Source organism: Eretmochelys imbricata, chromosome 3 (genome assembly GCF_965152235.1).
Source record: "Eretmochelys imbricata isolate rEreImb1 chromosome 3, rEreImb1.hap1, whole genome shotgun sequence".
In the NCBI taxonomy this organism is placed as follows: Eukaryota; Metazoa; Chordata; order Testudines; family Cheloniidae; genus Eretmochelys; species Eretmochelys imbricata.
The window spans coordinates 130,859,022-130,880,902 of NC_135574.1; the positions used below are offsets into that span (position 1 = coordinate 130,859,022).

Below are 21,881 nucleotides of genomic sequence, written 5' to 3' on the forward strand. Positions count from 1 at the left end.
AGCACACAGCAAGCAGCAATAACAATGGGAATACTGGTTTTGCTGAGGTCTAAGTGAGTTAGTACACTGCGCCAGCGACCCTTTAAGCATCCAAATGCACACTGTACCACCGTTCTGCACTTGCTCAGCCTATAGGTGAACAGCTCCCTACTACGGTCCAGGGTGCCTGTGTACAGCTTCATGAGCCATGGTATTAAGGGGTAGGCTGGGTCCCCCGCCATCCCACGTTGATGTTGGTGAAACGTCCCTTGTGATCCACCAGTGCTTGCAGCACCATTGAAAAGTACCCCTTGCGGTTTATGTACTGGCTGCCCTGGTGCTCTGGTCCCAAGATAGGGATATGTATTCCTTCTATAGCCCCACCACAGTTAGGGAATCTCATTGCAGCAAAGCCATCGAGTATGACCTGCACATTTCCCAGAGTCACTACCTTTGACAGCAGCAGGTCAATGATTATACTGGCTACTTGCATCACAGCAATACCCACAGTAGATTTGCCCACTTCAAATTGATTACCGACTGACCAGTAGCTGTCTGGCGTTGCAAGCTTCCACAGGGCTATTGCTACTCGCTTGTGAACTGTGAGGGCTGCTCTCATCTTGGTATTCTTGTGCTTCAGGACAGGGGAACGCGAGTCACAAAGTTCCATAAAAGTGCCCTTACGCATGCGAAAGTTTTGGAGCCACTGGGAATCATCCCAAACCTGCAACACCATGTGGTTCCACCACTCGGTGCTTGTTTCCCAGGCCCAGAATTGGCTTTCCATGGCATGAGCCTGCCCCAGTAACACCATGATCTCCAAATTGCTGGGGACCACGCTTTTAGAGAAATCTGTGTTCATATCCTCATCACTGTGCTGCCGTCCCCTCCTCTCCTGGTTTTTCAGGTGCTGGTTCTGCATAAACTGCATGATAACATGCGAGGTGTTTACAATGGTCATAACTGCTGCGGTGAGCTGAATGGGCTCCATGCTTGCTGTGCTATGGCGTCTGCTCAGGCAATCCAGGGAAAAGGGCGTGAAACGACTGTCTGCCGTTGCTCTGACGGAGGGAGGGGTGACTGACAACATGGCTTACAGGGAATTAAAATCAACAAAGGGGGTGGCTATGCATCAAGTAGAAACAGAGTGGCCCCTGCAAGGATAGAACTCAAAACGCTGGGTTTAGCAGGCCATTGATTTCACAGAGGGAGGGAGGAGAAAATGAATAGAAAACAAATCTGGTCTATTTCTTGTTTTGATCCACTTCATCTATCTTTATACATCTTGCTGGCAGCAGACGGTGCAGTACGACTGCTGGCCATCATCAGCTTCTGGGTGCTCAGCCAAAGACGGTGAAGTATTACTGCTGACAGTTGTCTGCTGGCTGCTCATTAGAAGATGGTGCAGTAGGACTGCTGGCAGGACTGAACTGTCTGAGATGAAACTTAAAAGGGAAATGACCTGGCTAAGTCACTCAGCCAGGAAGGGAAGGGGGGGACCTGAGGATATGTACCCAGAACCACCCCCGACAATGTTTTTGCCCCATCAGGCACTGGGATTTCTACCCAGAATTCAAATGGGTGGCAGAGACCGTGGGAACTGTGGGACAGCTACCCACAGTGCAAAGCTCTGGAAGTTGACAGTTGCCTCAGTACTGTGGATGCACACTGCCGCCTAAATGCACTTAGAGCATTTGTGTGTCCCCACACAATCAACTGTATAAAAACGCTTTCTAGAAAACCGACTTCTATAAATTCAACCTAATTTCATAGTGTAGACATGGCCTTAGAGTAAGAACTTCACACATGGAATGCATGCGCTATGTTTAGGGAAGGTAAGGGGACTATTTAGGTAAACACTACGTTTGTCAATCTGCTTTGTTACATGTATGATTAAAATTTTAGAGCCAAACTTGAACTACTAGTTTCGGGATGTTCCTAGCACGACATTTGAGATCTTCAAGTCTATCACTGTGAAATAATAGATAATCTAACGTACACACTGTGGAGAGCTACCCTCTGTAATGATTACATTTTTCCCAAAGCTTACTACATTAAGTTTTAAAACACCTTATTACTTTACCTCTAGTACCAATTGGTCATTAAAATGAAATATGCATTACAGTACAAATCTTAACATATAAGTCATGCACTTTAACCTTGTTAATGTGCACTGTCTGAATGCACTATTTTTAGAAACACTTTAAGATGTTAAGATCAGGTATATACACTAAGGCTTACTGTAATAAAGCTACTTATTCTACAATGAAGGGAATCTGGAAGCTTACAGAAAAAAATTGTGCTTAGCTTATTTTTAGGTCCAGAAAATTGACCAAACTATTCAAAAAGTACTCTCATATAAACAAAAGGCTTCCTTATCAGTTTTGTATGTGAACGGCAGGAGGGAGGAAGAGATACTGTTTTTAATCACTCCAAATCTAAAGCTGCACCAGTTATTTCTCAGACTGTTTGGAAAAAACAAAAAGATCACATTTGTAACACTGAAGAAAACTACATTGTAACAGAGAAAAGTAAAGAGCTGCAGAGAAGGAAAATGAATGAAGTTTAGCACTCAAGGAGGAGAAAGTCACCTGAGACCACACTGCAAGTAGCACTGGGGTTAGAGAATCTTGGAATTAAGCAAACCTTCCTCTTATCAGCACCCTTAACTTGGTGAGTAATAGTAAAACTGGATGATTAAAGGCCCTACCCACTTTGATCACAGCAATAGTGGCAGGAGAGAGACCACGGCTTGTGCTACATCTCAGAACTAGGAAGGTCAGGCGGCCTTCCCCTTTCTTCACCATCTACCAAAAAGTTGAGCAGGAGGTGTAAAGGTGAAAACCAGACACTCATTTCCCAGCATTCATTCCTGTTTTGGGAATGTGGAAAACAGGACACAAATTCTCCCAACTTAAAGAAGCTGGTATGAAGGCAACATATCCCATTGGACTACCTCCAGCGGAGTCTGGGATCAAAGGACAGGCAACTGCAGGATCTAAAACTAAAAGCTATCAGCAGCGTCTTTCAAGTCTGATGTGCAAACTCCCTCTATTTTGAATCACCAGTTATATTCTCTCTCTTGTCTGGGAGGAGAAACAGAGGGGCTGTGGTAGAAAGCACTTCCAGATGATACGTACTAGAAGACAACCCAGAAATTGGGATCAAGGCAGATATTTACATATTATGGTTCTTTGGAGTTATTTTAGGCTTTGAAATGCAGTATTAGGCAGTTTCCAAAAAATATATGCAAATATACCAGGAGAGGAACATTCCTTGGGAGCATTTCTGGTCAGCTAGGTAGACCAGAAATGGATGGTCAGACACCCATGCTATACAGTACTCCTGGGGGAATTCTGCATCACTGTGCGCGTGTATGTTTTCATGTACCATGCACATTTTAAACATTTTTTGGTAGAAAATAGCTTCTGCTGAAAAGTTGCTGCAGTTTTGCCCACCAGAGGGCGCTGTGGCACTAGAGCACAGCAGCTGCTCCTGGCAAGCTCCAGCCAGGATAGGGAAGAGAAAGAGCCTGCCTTCTTCACAGTGCCTGTCGGACCAGGTCAGGAAATATGGGGAGATAGACAGCGTGGGGCTGCTGGGGGTCAGATCGGGGCTCCTAAGGGCTAGTGGGGGAGGACAGACTGGGGCAGGGGCTGAATGGGAGTGGAGGCACAGGGATATGGGGGAGGGAGATGCAGAGGGGGAGGGGATGCAGAGCTACAGGGGGGAAGTGGATGGAGCGTGGGGGCACAGAAACATATGGGGACAGGGCAGATGTGCCTGAAAGAATGGTAGAGGCTAGGGGTCACTCAAGGTCTGCATGGGGACACTCCCTAACAATCCCTCCTCGCCCCCCCCCCCAACCTGTTCCATACTTTCCCCACCCATACCCAACAACCCTTTAAGTTCACATCCAGGTTCCTCTCCAGCAATTTACTTCCCTCTCCCTCAGCTCTTCCATTACCCCGATTCCCCCAAGCGTTTGCACTGCTTTTGAGGGGTGTGGGAAATAGTTCTGTATTGTTGTTTAATTACTGAGTTCTGTATTAATATGCCTAGTAAGGCATCTATTTGTCAAAAAACATTTCCTGAATCTTTTTTGTAGTATGCATTGTTACAGACATACTTGCTGACAGGTATTTTGAAATAAATTACCAAAATAAAATATGTAGAATTTTGCAGAATTAAAAAATATTTTTTGGGTGCAGAATTCCCCCCAGGAATAATACAATAAGCATCTTTTCTACATGTCATTTAAGTCTAATGCTGCATGCTGACCCTTTTTATTGAGAAAGGAACATCATACAAAGCTACTTGGATTAATGGCCTGCAAGACTTCAAAGTTAGATTTTCCCTGTACAAAGCATGGTAAGATGATTCAATTTAATCCTTTTGCTTTTACATTCAGTTTAGATACAGACCCACACCCTTTTGGAAAAACATTTAAACTGCCCCAAGCCCCATGATGCACTATCTTTAAATGTAGGATTAGAATTCCATTGAGGGGCTCTAGTATCTACCTCAAGCACTCTAGCTGTGCTCATGTGCTGCCAATACCCTCTGGCACTATAATTCAGTTTCATTTTAATATTGAAACATTTATATTCTACCTGTGTTCTTTAACAAGTGAGGATTCAGGTATCCCTCAGTAATGCAGTTTTTGGCCCATGGAATTGTAATAGATGTCTGACAAATAATTTTTTGTGTTGCTAGGTTTCTTGGGCCAAATCCTGTTCAGTTACACCCGTATAACCTTAAGCTCAATGGCGTTATTCTGGACTTACATTCTTGAGAAACCCTTTGACCCCCCTCCTTATTACATTCCTTTCAGAAATGCCCCCACTCCATAGGTCCTTAAGTGGCAATACATAAGCTATATAGATTTCCCACCACTCCTGGAGAGTGATGTGGATATCTAGGCTTCCTGCTGTCATTGGACTCTCTCCCACCACCTTAGTATAGCTCTAATGGAGCCACGACAACAGGATTTCCTGTGCTGGCTGTTTTGCCCCACAATAAAGAGCTCAGGAGGGAGGTTCCAACATCCTAAACAACTCTGCACTAAAGTTAATATGACAGGCTGAATACCTGATGGTTTCCAGGGGCAGAGAGAAAAATGCATGTAGCCCACCTATATTCCATTTCCTCATGTATATAAATCACCAACACTATGAAATACCCTCAGTGGGATCTGACAACAGGGAGGATGGTACCCTATTGCAGGCCAGAGGGGAGACTTGTATGAAGAGACCCTCCAATTAGAACCATCAAGCCCTATGTTTAAACTCCCATAATACCATATATAGTTTTTTAGAATATTTAAAATAAATTTTAATGAAAATTCCACATTCAGCATAGTTGGTTGCACTTCCTAGATACCGTACATTTGAAACACTTGGCCGCACTGAACAGGTATGCATTCAGCAGCACCCATTACTTTTTATAGCCGATTGCTTTATTAGTAGCTAAAGCCTTTTTGAGAAGTGCAGTCTAATGAGATTAAGCAATACCTTATAGAAACTGCTCTCATTACAGACACATGAAAGATCACCACAATGATTTCTCATGGACTCCTCACGCAGCATTAGAATCATTAAATAGAAGATGCACAGTTTTTCCAAACAAAAACAAACCCACTAACCTCATTGGCCCCCGCTTCTATACAACAGAAGTAGAAAAGGAAAAGAAAAGAACCAGAGAACACAGAAAAAATTCCAAGATCCAAGGTCAGACAGCAGTCATTTCAGAGACTTAGCAGCAGCATTTTTAACCTACAAAGTAGGAAAAAATATAGTTGAGAGAAATTTATTTAAGAATGGTCAGAAAACAGGACAGATGCACTTCATTAAAACGTCCATTCCAAATCTGACAGATTAGTAAACGTAGGTAATGTCCTCACCGTACTTCGAGAATGATCATGTAAACACCCTGTAGAGTGTGGCAAACGTAGTGAAGAAGGAAAATCAGTGACAGTGCCAGTGGCTTTGTATTTCAGGTCATAAACATAACCTAGTGTGCAATTAACACAAACACGACAAAGCCTAACTCAGTTAACAAGTTTTAGTTAATATGATTAAAAAAATAAAATATAATTGCTTTTAGTGCAACATTTATTATATCAAACATAAGTAGATCATGCTTTGGAAATTTACTGTTACATTATATACAGTATACAGCAATACTTTAAAGGTGAGCGACAAAAATATGTAACGGAAAATGGTTTACATACAGGTGAGTCTTAGTATTGTCCACTGAATTGTCAGGTTTGTTTTGCAGTCTGCTGTGTCATATGCACATTCTTGCCTACCACCATACAGAACTGTTTTTCCAGCAGTGGCTTTTCTGTTCACATACGTTAGTAAAGATGTTTTTAAAAAACTGCATAGCCTTCAAGCTTTGTCAGTTGTTGCTACAAACACCAATTGCATGGACATCTGAAAAATACAAAAGAACATATCATTGCTGTGAACATTTTATGGAAATTTAAGCTTTCTAAGTTTAGGGGGGAAAAAAAGGTTCAAATCCTGCAATTGGATCCATGCACATGCACCCTTGCGAAGCCCCATTGAAGTTCCTGGGACTTCAGATGGATGCATTCTTCAAGTCATTTGCAAACTCAGGATCCCTCAAGCTGCATCCTCCTTCTAGTTTTCCTTAATTTAAAGAGCACAAAGCCCTTTAAAGCCCTTTGATTGAGGGATTGCCAACTCACAGATTACACTAGGAATAGTAAGTTTCATTTTAGGATTTAAGGATGACAGTTGATTTAAGAAATCAATATTTGCAAATTTTTAAAACTGCTCTCTTTCTTAAGTTTCAACCTCCTCTGTTCAGATTTCTGCTAGCAACTTGAACGAAGAGGATGCGTACTACTCATACTATATCACACGCAGGCCAAAATGAATGCAGAGAAAATAATTCAGTTATTGCGTTTCAAAGACCAGTTTTATTTTTAATACATCTGCAGCTCAGAGCAACTGGGTGGCTCTCTTCAAAAACCATCTGTTTATTGCACCAAATGCAACATGTATTGATTACCTGCCCTATGAGCAGGTGACATATGTGTGCATTCGGTGCAAGGAGCTCCTGGCTCTCCGAGACTGTGTACGGGCTTTGGAGATCAGGCTGGCTGAGCTGGAGGAGCTAAGGGAGACAGAGAGGTACATAGATGAGACTTTCCAGGACACAGTAGAATGGTCCCACCCCCTGTCTGACAGCCTCTGTGTTATTGAGGAGGATGAAAGTCTCCAGGAAGGAGGACATCCAACTGAAGCAGAGGGAAATGATCCTGTAGTTGGGACCCTCCTTCCAGATGAGGATACCTCTCCAAGGGAGGGAACTCCAGTTATTAGGAAGAGACAGGTATTAGTAATGGCCGATTCTAATCATTAGAAACAGATAGCTGGGTTTGCGATGACCAAGAGAACCACTTGGTGACTTGCCTGCCTGGTGCAAAGGTTGCGGATCTCTCATGACATCTAGATAGACTTATGTGTAGTGCTGGGGAGGAGCTGGTGGTCGTGGTACATGTAGGTACCAGTGACATGCGAAGGATGGGAGGGAGGTCCTGGAGGCCAAATTTAGGCTGCTAGGTAAGAAATTGAAGTCCAGGAGCTCCATGGTAGCAGTCTCTGAAATGCTTCCAGTTCCACACGCAGGGCCAGTTAGATAGGAAGAACTGCAGGGTCTCAATGTGTGGATGAGACAATGGTGTAGGTATGAGGGGTGGGGTTAGATTTATTAGGAACTGGGTAAACTTTTGGGAAAGGGGGAGCCTATACAGGATGGATAAGTTCCACCTAAACCAAAATGGAACCAGATTGCTGGCATTTAGTTTAAAATTAAAAAGGTCATTGAGCAGTTTTTAAAGGGATGGGGGAAAGCTGACAGGTGCGGAAGAGCACATGGTTCGGACACAGACATCCCTTAGCGGGAGGATATATAAATGAAGATTCTCTATGTCCTAGTAAGGAGGAGAGGATGGAAGATGATAAAATACAGGTAGGATCTGATGAGAAACAGTCAAATGAAAAAAGTCTCATTCAATTACATCACATAAGTGGCAGACATCTAAAAAGTGACAAGTTTTTAAAGTGCTTATATGCCAATGCTAGAAGTCTAAATAATAAGATGGATGAACTAGAGCGCCTCGTATTAAATGAAAATATTGATATAATAGGCATCACAAACACTTGGCAGAATGAGAGTAATCAATGGGACACAGTAATATCAGGGTACAAAATATACTGGAAGGACAGAACAGGTTCTGCTAGTGGGGGAGTGGCACCACATGTGAAAGAAAGCGTAGAATCAAATGAAGTCAAAATCTTAAATGAACCAATGTACCACAGAATCTAAGGATAGTAATTTCATGATTGAATAAGAATAATATAGCAGTAGGGATATATTACCGACCACCTGACCAGGATGGTGATAGGGACTGTGAAATGCTCAGGGAGATTAGAGAGGCTATTAAAATAAAAAAAACTCAATAATAATAGGGGATTTCAACTAGCCACATATTGACTGGGTGCATAATCACCTCAGGATGGGATGCAGAGATAAAGTTTCTTGACACCTTAAATGCATCTTGGACCAGCTAGTCCTGGAATCCACAAGAGAAGAGGCCATTCTTGATTTAGGACCAAGTGGAGCACAGGATCTGGTCCAAGAGGTGAATATAGTTGGACTGCCTGATAATAATGACCATAATATAATTAAATTTAACATCCCTGTGGCGGGGAAAACACTACAGCAGCCCAACACTGTAGCATTTAATTTCAGAAAGGGTAACTACACAAAAATGAGGAGGTTAGCTAAACAGAAATTAAAAGGTACAGTGCCTTAAGTGAAAGCCCTGCAAGCTGCATGGAAACCTTTTAAAGGCACCATAATAGAGGCTCAACTTAAATGTATACCCAAATTAAAAAAACAAATTAAGAGAATTAAAAAAGTGCCACCATGGCTAAACAACCAGGTAAAAGAAGCAGTGAGAGGCAAAAAGGCATCCTTTAAAAAGTGGAAGTTAAATCCTAGTGAGGAAACTAGAAAGGAGCATAAACTCTGGCAAATGAAGTGTAAAACTATAATTAGGAAGGCCAAAAAAGAATTTGAAGAACAGCTAGCCAAAGACTCAAAAAAGGAATACAATTTTTTTTTTTTTTTTTTTTTTAAAGGACATCAGAAGCAGGAACCCTGCTAAACCACCAGTGGGGCCACTGGACGATCAAGATGCTAAAGGAGCACTCAAGGATGATAAGGTCATTGCGGAGAAACTAAATGAATTCTTTGCATCAGTCTTCACGGTTGAGGATGTGAGGGAGATTCCCAAACCTGAGCCATTCTTTTTAGGTGAAAAATCTGAGGAACTGTTCCAGATTGAGGTGTCATTAGCGGAGGTTTTGCAACAAACTGATAAATTTAACAGCAAGAAGTCACCAGGACCAGATGATATTCACCAAAGAGTTCTGAGGAACTCAAATGTGAAATTGCAGAACTAACTAACTATAGTTTGTAACCTATCATTTAAATCCACTTCTGTACCAAATGACTGGAGGATAGCTAACGTGACGCCAATTTTTAAAAAGGGCTCCAGAAGTGATCCCAGCAATTGCAGGCCAGTAAGCCTGATTTCAGTACCGGGCAAACTAGTTGAAACAATAGTAAAAACAAAATTGTCAGACACATAGAAGAACATAATTTGTTGGGGAAGAGTCAACATGGTTTTCGTAAAGGGAAAACGTGCCTCAATCTACTAGAATTCTTTGAGGGGGGTCAACAAGCATGTGGAAAAGGGTGATCCAGTGGATATAGTGTGCTTAGATTTTCAGAAAGCCGTTCACAAAGTCCCTCACCAAAGACTCTTAAGCAAAGTAAGCGGTCATGGGAAGGTCTTCTCATGGATTGGTAAACTGGTTAAAAGATAGGAAACAAAGGGTAGGAATTAATGGTCAGTTTTCAGAATGGAGAGGGGTAAATAGTGGTGTTCCGCTGTGGTCTGTACTGGGATCAGTCCTATTCAACATATTCACAAATCATCAGGAAAAAGGGGTAAACAGTGAGGTGACAAAATTTGCAGAGGATACAAAACTACTCAAGATAGTTAAGTCCCGGGCAGACTGAGAAGAGCTACAAAAGGATCTCTCAAAACTGGGTGAATGGGCAACAAAATGGCAGATGAAATTCAATATTGATAAAGGCAAAGTAATGCACATTGGAAAACATAATCCCAACTATACATATAAAATGATGGGGTCTAAATTAGCTGTTACTACTCAAGAAAGATCTTGGAGTCATTGTGGATAGTTCTCTGAAAACATCCACTCAATGTGCAGCAGCAATCAAAAAAGCAAACAGAATGTTGGGAATCATTAAGAAAGGGCTAGATAATAAGACAGAAAATATATTGCCTCTATAAATCCATGGTATGCCCACATATTGAATACTGTGTGCAGATGTGGTCACCACATCTCAAAAAAGATATATTGGAATTGGAAAAGGTTCAGAAAAGGGCATCTAAAATGATTAGGGGTATGGAACGGCTTCCTTATGAGGAGAGATTAGTAAGACAGGGACTTTCAGGTTGGAAAAGAGATAATTAAGGGGAGATATGATTGAGGTCTATAAAATCATGACTGGTGTGGAGAAAGTAAATAAGGAAGTGTTATTCACTCCTTCATGTAACACAAGAACTAGGGGGTCACCAAATGAAATTAATAGGGAGCAGGTTTAAAACAAAAGGAAGTATTTCTTCACACAGCGCACAACCTGTGGAACTCTTTGCCAGACGATGTTGTGAAGGCCAAGACTATAACATGGTTAAAAAAATAATTAGATAAATTCATGGAGGATAGGTCCATCACTGGCTATTAGCCAGGATGGGCAGGAATGGTGTCCCTAGCCTCTGTTTGCCAGAAGCTGGGAATGGGTGACAGGATGGAGCACTTGAAGATTATTTGTTCTGTTTATTCCCTCTGGGGCACCTGGCATTGGCCACTGTCGGAAGACGGGATACTGTGCTATATGGACCCTTGGTCTGACCCAGTATGGCCGTTCTTAGGTTGGATGGACAGCTAGATGAAAAAAGCCCTCAAGAAAACCCTAGATAGTTGAAGGAAACTGGAGAGTGGGAGAAGAGCTCCTGAGGAAGTTAAGCAAACAAACCAGCTTGCTGAGCTCCCTAAAGTAGAGCATCTGACTTCCACCCATCTGTAAGCCCCTGTGTGCTACTGGAAGGAGGAGAGGAAACAGGCTGGTCTATCAATAGCTCTCCCTCTCCAGCCTGGCACACCTCCAGAGTTGGGAAGCATCAACTCTGATTCTGAGAAGGGCTGGCCAAACACAGCTCATTGCCTCCCTTTTTGTTTCAAGAGCCATGCGAAGAGCAGGCAGGAAACAGTCAGGCATTCTTGCAAGGAGAAATCAGCTGCTGATCTTCATTGGAACATGCCCGTCATTTCCACAGTCTGCTTGAGAACTCCTGAAAAGAGAGCGAGGGATGTTACCTTCTAGCCTCCCTTTCTGTCTCCCAGAGACATCTGTCAGACTGGTGCTCCCCCATATGCTGCAAATTACTTTAGACAACAGCCTGAAGTGGTAACTCTGTCTTACACCAGCAAAAGGGAAGAAGCATTTGCTGCATTTCTGCTCAAGTCATAAGAAGGGATGCAAGACACCTAAGGCTATTCTTCCTAGAAGGAAGAGGAGAATGTTTGGAACAACATATTATATTTTAATTCATTTTAAAGACCAAGTTTGATTTTTAACATTTACTTTAAAAAAAAACTGATTATGAAAAAAGCCTTTGATAGATATGGAAGTGTACCCTATGTTTTTTTGAATTCTGATTTCTAGAAATATTTTCATATGACACCGTGGAAATGGTTTGCACTTCTGTACAGTACAGATGTCTATTAAAAAGTTAGAACATATTTCATGGCAGCAGAATAGTGCAAAGAGCAGGGCCTTTGAGAAATTCTATAGAATAAAAATAATCAATCATTTCATATTTCAACAGTTGACGCATGGAACCTACCTCTACTTGAAGAGGAAAATGGCAGCACAAATGAACCTTTGCATATTACTTTATTGTTCAATGGTTTTGTAACCCAAGAACCCCACAACACTAACTGGCAAGGAGGTTACAGGGATATCCTGATCATGATACACAGGTTCTGGTTCACCAAAGAATGTTATGTGAAGTCTTAAATGAAATCTAGGCTCATACTGGTCATTGTTATTGTTGTGAAATGTATGTACAGACACCATGAAGAGCTGTGTATGGGTACTGAAAATAAGTTCTTAGATTCTGTGTCATAGCAGAGGTGGAAAAACAGGTTTCCTGTCAGACAGAACATGTTTATTCACGTGCCTCTGTTGCCATGTAAATTAAGCATTTTAAGTTAACACAATGGATGCACATTTACATATGAAGTAAACAGAGAGATATGCAAGTCAACAGAGAAGAGAGGAAAAACAAGTGATGCGGATATATTGTTTCTAAGTACAGACAATGAACTTTGGGGACATAAGTAAAAGGAAAGGAAGACACCCCCTTATCCTGCACCTAGAAAGTAAAGTGCATTTACATTCAGGAAAACAGGATCACAACCAGCCTTGGTTAAAGAAGCTGCAAATGGCTCTGGATTAGATAAAACTTCGTTAGACAAAAGTTGAACATAATAGTTAAGTTTAGTACCTAGAAAACATGTAATTTTGTTTTTTATGTAGCCCTTCTTTATCCATTATCATTACTCCCCAACTCTTGAATCTTTAATAAACCTATTGCTGTTTTCACTATAACAGTATCTCAGTACTGAGGTATTACGCAAGGTGTTGATCCTGAGCTGCATCATATAAGCTGGTGTGTACACTGTTCCCTTGGGGACCACAGACCTGGTATTTCTGTGAGTGTTCACTAGACAAGGAGCTGGACACTACAGGAACACATCAAAAGAACTCAGGGACGGGAGTACACCTATTCTTAACTTGCAAGGTAAAGGAACATAAGAATGGCCATATGGCTCAGACCAATGGTGCACCTAGTCCAGAATGCTGTCTTTAGATAGTGGCTGGTGCCAGATGCTTCAGGGGGAATGAAACAGAACATCAAGGGATATCTGCCGTCATCCAGTCCCAGCTTCTGGCAGTCAGAGGTTTAGGGACACCCAAAGCATGGGGTTCCTTGCCCAACCATCTTGGCAAATAGCCATAGATGGACCCATCCTCCATGAACTTAGCTAATTATTTTTTGAACCCAGTTATATTTCTAGCCTTCACAACATCCCCTGGCAATGAGTTCAACAGCCTGACTGCGTAAAGAAACACTTTCTTACGTTGTTTTAACCCTGCTGCCTTTCAATTTCATTGGGTGACGTCTGGTTCTTGTGTTATGTGAAGGGGTAAATAATACTTCCTTATTCATTTTCACCACACCATTCATGATTTTATAGATCTCTATCATATTCCGCCCTTGGTCATCTCTTGTCTAAGGTGAACAGTTCCAGTCTTTTTAATTTCTTCTCATATGGAAGCTGTTGCTTACCTCTAATAAGTTTTGTTGCACTCGTCTGTACTTTTTCCAATTCTAATATATCTTTTTGAGATGGGGTAACCAGAACAGCAGACAGTATTCAAGGTGTGGGCACACCACGCATTTATATAGTGGCATTACGGTATTTATTGTCTTATCTATCCCATTCCTAACATTTATCTTTGTGACTGCCACTGCACATTGAGCAGATTTTTCAGAGAACTATGTGGAAAGGGCTGGCATTGCCCAGAGAAGTGTGCATGGGTGATGAACAGGTTGGAGGTGTCAGGGAGCTGACATCCAGCTAAGAGCAAGCAACTCTACCTCATATTGGAGGCAAGGGGGGAGGGATGACAACCCACCTTGGTACCCCCAAAACCAAACAAGTTAGCTGTGAAAAAGTCCAACACCACAAAATATGAAGGCTCTGTATGGCGGCACCAATATAATAAACTAATGAGGTAGAGCAACCTACCAAAGATGCTCATTCTCAATTTCTATGGCTTACCTTTTGTTTCTAGAACAAGTGTTCAATTTTTTTTGTTGTGTTTTCTTTAACAGCCACATTCTTGAGCACTTTGAGCCTGTGCTCTACGTGGGGATCTCAGCTGTCTCAAGGCAGCATCTCCATACTGAATTCCTGAGCCCATCCTTTCTGGATCCAGTTCACCTGATGAGAAACAAAATGGCCTTAAGTTATCCTCATTTGTAGATAACAGAAAACAAGTAAAAACAGCTAACACTAAATAAAGTTATTAGCATTTATGTTTTCCTATCCCAGTTATAAAGAACAGGATCACAGTTTTATCATTCAGATAATTCCATCTCATTTCCCACAGTAGTTTCAAATTGTCCAGTCCTTGAACAGAACTGAAGCAGTGCATCTTACAAGTGACTTAGGGCTTGTCTACATGGGGAAAAAGCCCACAGCGGTTAGTGTGTACTAGTTCCCTGTGGGAACACTTACACTGCGCACTAAAAGTGCCTTGTGCATAGTAGCTTTCTCTGCCTGCCCAAAGTGCAGTGTCTCTCTACACTGCAGGATTTTTTTTGGCAGTGGGCACACACAAACAGCCCTCCTAGTATGGGTATAAATAGCAGTGCAGATGGCAAGGCATGGATTAAGCCAGTAGAGTAGACACCTGAAGTGTGTGGATATGTACCCCAAGTACATTCCCTACATGTTCTCTTACTGGCCCAAGCTGTGCCACCCATCTACACTGCTAAATGTAGCAGTGTAGTGTCTTGCTGCGGGAACCTTTCCCTCTGCAGTAAAAGGCTGTGGCAGTGGACAGGTGGCAGGGAAAGGCTGCCAGCTCCTGCCATTGGAGCCCTTCTCTTCAGGGAAAGATTTCAGCAGCAGGAAAAGGCTCGAGCGGGAGGGTGGAGAGAGGCAGCAGGGAAAGGCTTTGGTGGGGCGGAGGCAGCAAGGAAAGGCTCTGGCAGCAGGGAGCAGCTGAAGCCTTTTCCCATGGCCTCCCCGCTCCCAGAGGCTTTCACTAACTTGGGTAGCTATGCACTGCAGTGTTGACACAGTGTGCCTTCCCTGGTGGCATTTAGCTACATGTACACTACATGCCACTGAAAAGTGGTGTGTAATGTAGATGTGGCCTTAGTGTGCAGTAGAGTGTGTCCACATGGGGAGATTTGTGCAAAATAGCTAATGCACTTTAAATTCACACTCTAGCTTACTGTGCACTAACTTCCCTGTGCAGACAAGCCCTCTGACTACAGCAAGAGGTCTTTTCCGTTATAGAGGTAGTTAAAGTCCAAAATAACTAATGTTTGCTTTATAGTTCCAATTTCATTCTGAAAAGAAGAAAAAGAAAAAAAAAAAAAAGGTTACCCAATTTTAGAGACTAGTTTTCAAACAAAGAAGGATCAAAAGTACCACAGTAAACCAGGGATAGATAGATCAGTTTGATACACTAGGTGTGAGCTTTCTGTTTTGGTCCATTTTAATTTAAAATACAAATAACAAATGGAGTTTTGGCCTTGATTGAGTTAAAAAGGAACAGAGCAATTTACACTAAAGAGTTCCTGAACATTCAAAATACGTCCTTGGAATTCAAAACATGGAAACTGGCTCCCTACTAGACTGAGCTTCCTGATTTTGCCAATTTTAAAAAGTTATTGCTGCCATGACTATTACCATAATCAAGTCTCACTTGTACTATGAGGCACCTTGTGTATTCTGGAGCCTGCAAAAATAAAAATGAATAAGCTGACCTCAGCCAGAAGCCATTCAGGTCAATCAGAGCACTTCTATAGCAAGGCAAGGTCTCATATGTAAGTATATGATCTATTTAATCACCTTGATATTATTATTCCCTACCTATATAAAAGCAGGTGCAAAAGTGATCTGAAGAGTCATATCTGCTCTGACAGTGATGCAGCATAGAAAGCTGCTAAAACTTAAGTCTTCCTAATTCAGAGGCTCTGTTCTTGTGAAGACAAACAAGGCCACAGAGCATGCAGCCTGCAACCAAAAAGCTGAATATTAAGTCTAACATTAAGAAACTCTGTGGAGGTACAGTCTCCTTTTGATGAACGCAATTAAATTTAATGTTCATTCCTGTTAACATATATGGGGAGGTAAGAGGTGGATAAACAGAAAGGGACATTTTTCTACAACAAAAGAATGTACACATTTAATCTATTCATACGTGTAATCTGTTACATAGATTTACTGATGCACTGTGACTAAACTTTTACTATAAGGAAATTCCAAAGCTGTGAGATTCTGCAGTTTTCACTGTGGGACAAGAAGTGAAAATATATTCTAACAATCAATCTTTATTTCAATTTACCTGATTCAATTTTATTAAGTATTTTTCTTGCACACTGTACAAAGGCCTCTTCAACATTCTCCCCGGTTAGTGCACTTGTTTCCAAAAACATCAGCTCTGCATTTAATGCCAGAAAAATAAAATCTCAGGTCATTAAAAACTTTGAAATACTCTTTACTGTACTTGAAACAAGAAAAAGTTTGTCAGAACAGTAAGAATGTCTTTTAAACAGAAGCTATTTTTAAGTGAAACTCTGAAGCAGTTTAGCCTCCCTCCCATACAAAAAAAAAATTAGGTTCTGAAGGTAGAAGTCCTAGAACATACTGAATATTGACATATTCATGATTATATGCAATTGAAAAATTGTTTTGGTTTGAGATTTAAACATTCTCTCTCAAGTGCTGGAAACTCAAATGGAACAGCATTCTGCTTGTGCATGGGAACCGGAAAATGAAGCCAACTGCACAGGCCAATCTAGTTTTACTGTTCAAAGCAAGTGGAGGATAAAAATCAGCCAGCATTTATGGTAACACATTAGATTTATCAAGAGGTTTTAGTAATACAGATATGGATTCTTTAATTGATTGTGTTCTATGTTCCTTTAACTCACCATGCTGTTATTCAGCACAAGTGTTTTCCAGTGAATATTTTAAAAAATGCCCTAAAAGCTGCAAGCATGGTGCCAGAGAGGAAACGGTGATGCGAGCACCAAACTATGAAGCTGCTCCAAGCCAAACCTAAAATACACTTATTTTGAGCAATTTTTAAAATCTCTAATGGAAGGGAGATTAAATCGGTGGCTAATATTTCCCAAATAGGTCACAAATAACATTACATTCACCAAATAGATATTTGATCATACACAAATTAAAAATGCTGTTCTAGACTACAAAAGGCTGCATATTGTCTCTATGGCACCATGAGCTAGTTCTTGGATGAAAATTCAGCTTACCACTTTATCTCAAATATGATAGCAATACAGTTATTTGGAAGTTTACTGCATCTTTATCCAGTCCTCTGAAGTGAACTTTACCTGGGAATACCCTCCCCTCACCTTTCAGTTATAAAATTCAAATTTTACGATTGAGAGAGAAAGCTATTCAGAAAATCCATCCCTCAATAAAAGGTCTACTTAGGAAAGATTTGTTTTAAAGGTGGAAGGGGAATAGCAGGGAAACCCCACCATTCTTCTCAGCTGTAGCCCAAGATACCTTCACCCACTATCCAAACCAAGGGCATATTTGCATTTTGGCTAGACAATACCAACTTGATTTGTTCCAGCGGCTAAAGGACTGTCACTTTATAGGATTTGCTGGGTTGCCTTGTCCGTCCTGATCTTCTTAGGAGATGTTGCCTACCTGCCTGCCTACCATTCATGTTACATTTAAAAGCTTAACTTCCCTTTACAAGGTTAATCAATGCTGCTCCACAGTGGCTTAAAGCAAGTACTGTACTATATGTTATCACCAGTTAACAGAGCAAGTTACACAACTGTTTTCCTCTTTGTGAGAAACAACGTTTGAAGTCACTCCCCACACTCAGATCCTCACATAATGTTGCATTGCCTGCAATTTTTGGATCATAGCAAAATCATGTAGGAGACTGAAAAACAATTAAGATTGGATTTTTGAGACCAGGTCTTGGTGTGTTTTAAAAAAAAAAAAAAAAAAAGAACACTGTTCCGTCTTCCTTCCCTTTCTCTCCTTAAATTGCAGAAAAGAATCAGCTGGCCTATAACTTTCATATTTTTGCCCAGGTAATGCTCTTTCAGATCCATGCAGGGAGGGGAACCTCCATGCCTGGATCTCACCCCTCCCACATGGAAGCTGCCTTTGTGCACCATCCTACCCCAAGAACCTGCAAAAGGATCTCCATAGGAGAGGGATCCTCACAGGGGGAAAAGAGTGGGAGCTAGAAGATCCCATTCATCATTCTCTCCCCAGCCCTATGGAGATATAGCCTGGAGCTGCGTTGCCTGTATTTCTGCCGTATTATTTTCTCAGTGTATCTACTCTATGGTTAGAAACCCTCCTTTAAGAGGACCAGGAGAGTAGTTATGTGTAGGTGGAATCCTTGGTAGTGTGGCTTCAATGCAGCTGTGCTACTAGGGAACAGGAAGTAGGGGATGAAGCACCTGAGGCACACAGCCCTTACATGGATGGTTCTAGCCTCCCATGGATTCCTGGGAACAAGGGGGCTTTGTGGGCCATCTTTTTGGCCTTTTCTGTTGTCAGGGAAGAGAGTTCTGTTCACTGACTCTCTCAGGAAACTACATGATGGGATCCTCAGGGAATGAAATTTCCTCCCTCCTTCCCCTTTACTTCAGCGAAGCCCTCTGTATTTAATACTAGACTAAAGGGAAGGGGCATTACACTGACAATAATATTAGGATTTTAACAAGGTTTGTAAGTGGGCAAACGTTAGTTCCTTAGACACAAAAGCTGAATAATTTCAAGTAAAAAAAATACATCTTCAATACCAGATTAGACAGACTACCTACCATTTTCTTGTGCAAACCTGGATGCTTCTAAAAAAGTAACTTCACGATCTGCATCGAGATCCTTTTTGTTCCCACACAGTATGATCACAATATTTTGACTTGCTAACATCCTTGCATCTGTCAACCAATTAGTAAGTGCGTTGTAGGTTTCTCGGCTGTATAACACAAAAACAGTTCAATAATATACAATTACAAATATTTCTATAAACTTCTGGACCAGGGTGGCCTAGAGGATAGAACTCAAGAGATCAGGGTTCTATTCCTGTCTCTGCCACTGGCATGTTGGGTGACCTTGGACAAAATCACTTCACCTCAGTTTCCCCATTTTGAAAACGGGGATAAAATTGATCTCCTTTATAAAGCATGTTGAGATCTAGATATGAAGAGCATAACAAGAGGTTATTTACTGTCACCAGAGTTTTGCGATAGACTGAATATTCACACTCATGAGATATGTCAATGGTGCAGCTCTGATAAGTGAATTCTTTTGATAGAACTTGTTGGAGCACTCACATCCTCCTACTCTTCTTTTCACTGTTCCTCAACATTGAGTCAGAGATTATAAAAGGGGGCATGATGTTCTGGCCACCTCACTTCCTTCTACTGCCCTCTGAAGAATTCAGTTAGAACTCCAAGGAAGAGGGGAAGTTTATAGCTGAAGACAAATTTTTAAAAATGTGTCCTTTGGCAGAAAGGCTGTTCCTACCAGAGTCTCCAGAATCACTCCTATGAAGAGGATCCTTTGAGTGGAAAGCAAAAGTGACAGTCTCTTTTATCATGAGTCTTAGTCTGCCAAGAAGGCAGGCCAGTTGTGTGGAAATAGCCCTGGAAAGGCTTAATTTTGAGGATGCTTTGATTAGCCAATTGTTTAAGGACAGGTATGCATGAATCTCCACTCTAAATGCACTGCCAACTGCAGACAGGCACTTGGGGACAGTAAACACACCATATGAGAGAATGCTGTACTGGAAATGGTTCTTCCTCCTCACTACAAAATGAAGATATTTTCTGTGCATTTGAAACATGCATCCTTGAGATGGAGCGCTCCAAACCAATCTTGAAGGGCAAGAGAAGGTATAACAGATGCTAGGGTTAACATCCAGAATATAAACTTTCCTGAGGTTCAATATAGATCATAGATCTCTCTCTGGGATCAGTAAATATCTTGAGTAAAAACCTCTTTCTCTGAACTCCTTTGGCACTTCTTCTATGGCCCTCATCTCCAAAAGAAAGAGAGAGAGCGCCTCTGTTCATAGCAGGCTTTCATAAATAAGAGGGACTCCTGAATAATCTATTGTATATAGATTCTTATACTACGCTCATCACCATAGTATCTGAGTGCTTTCTAGTAGTGCATTAAACAATGTGACTACATACCTGTCACATGTTTATTCTCTCATCCTGTCCCTGGGGGGAAAGCATGTGAAGTGGAATGTCTTGTTTTGGTAGGGTGGTTTTAAAAAAAATAAATCTACCTCTCGCTATGTGAATAGGGAAGGAGGGGGTGAAGGATTTGAATTGGCTCACACATCTACTTTGTATCATTTCCAAATGCCCACTTTGGACTGGGATAACCAGACACAACATTTTGAAAATTATATAGGTGGTATCCAAATGAGGCTATGGGGGGAGAGGAGGAAGATATGGTTCCATATTGGTTCATCGTTCTTGATCCTCAGATCAAGTCTGTGGCCTCAGGTCTGATCCAGAAAAAGTCATTGAGTCTTCCTGATCTTTTACTGGTAGCTTATCAAGGAGTACCCGTTGATGTTGGTATTGTAACCTTTGATTAAAACAGGAGGAACTAGATGAAAATGGATATTTTTTGTCTGTTACCTAAAGACTTACCTCAGGTTTCCATTGGGAGGTTGGTATACTCCCAAGGACATAGCAGTAGGCCTAGTATCCTTCGTTTTAGTGGAGAATAAGCTATCACACTTCAAACAGGAGGTTCTTTACTTTTACTTTTGTCTCTGAAGACAGACTGAGCAAAGTGTGATGTTTAAGAAACTGCTGAGACTACTGCTCTTCCAAATGCATCAGAGGAATCGAATGCTGCAATTAGTGTTTTGCCATTAACTGTCCCTCTGATATCAGTGCATTAACCAGCTTTCTCTGATCTTCTGGAAGAGATCTTTAAATATCACCATCTTTTCCTAAAGATGCAACTATTGCCATTGTATTCTTGGTAATTGGATACTCCGATGCCAAGTATTGCCAACAAGAAGATTTTTCTGCCAGTTAAATTTATCATCTTTCCTTCTGTCTGCTGGTGTAAAGTCAACTTGATTGGCCTTTGAGCTTTGAACTGCAGCCTCAACTAGCGTGAATGTGAAAATAAAGTTTTCTTAAGGAACCTGATAATAGTTTATCTCCCTACTTGGACACAGCCTGTATTGATGCAGGCTTGGACCGTATGTTTTTGGCTGGCTCTAAAAGCTCATTCAATAGCAGCAATGTAGTCACCTTCTTAGAACCAAGGATATCAAATTTAGGCTGTAGAATTTTTCTACTGCCACAGGAGGAATTTTAAGAGTTGTTGCAATTCTTCCTATTAATTTGTAAAACAAGAGACTGTATCCTCTGAAAGGCAATGCTAATGCCATGTCCTCCAGCTCTGGAGAGATCTGGTCCTCCAGCTCTGGAGAGATCTCTTGATAACCTTTCAGCACTACCAGAGTATATCTGGAGACTGGTCCTTCTCTCTAGAAGCTGACAGATCCCAGATCTTTGAAGCCAATAACAGATCTCCCTTAGTTTCTTCACATAGTGAGACTGCTGAGTGTCAGGGTCATGCCCAGAAGGATAACACGAGGGCCATCTAGCCCAGGGAGGTATACAATAATCTTGCCAATAGTTCATTCTAGGCTCTATTTCATATCACCTGTCAGGGTATGGTGCTTGCTTAAATGATGGGTGTTTAGCAGTATACACTTGCTTGTGGGTATTGCTGGTGAAATAAAAGTGGTGTAGCTTGTTCCATTCTAATTTGTTCATGTCTTGCACACAACAAAGTTACTGCTTTGAGTAACCTAGTGGTCTTGTACACTACAATCATATCGGTATTTATTTTTGTGGA

At 41.4% G+C, this 21,881-nt stretch overlaps 1 protein-coding gene across 1 annotated transcript in view; it reads right to left on the reverse strand.

Annotated features, from left to right (window-relative positions):
* Nucleotides 1-6,074: 6,074 nt before the first annotated feature.
* The window catches only part of RAB4A (RAB4A, member RAS oncogene family), a 30,493-nt gene continuing 14,686 nt past the window's right edge, over nt 6,075-21,881 (reverse strand). The window contains exons 5-8 of the mRNA XM_077813399.1: nt 18,803-18,957; nt 16,324-16,419; nt 14,022-14,183; nt 6,075-6,416 (exon numbers count right to left, since the gene is read on the reverse strand). Coding sequence (XP_077669525.1) covers nt 14,068-14,183; nt 16,324-16,419; nt 18,803-18,957 — 367 coding nt within the window. The 3' untranslated portion in view covers nt 6,075-6,416; nt 14,022-14,067. The remainder of the gene's footprint in view (nt 6,417-14,021; nt 14,184-16,323; nt 16,420-18,802; nt 18,958-21,881) is intronic.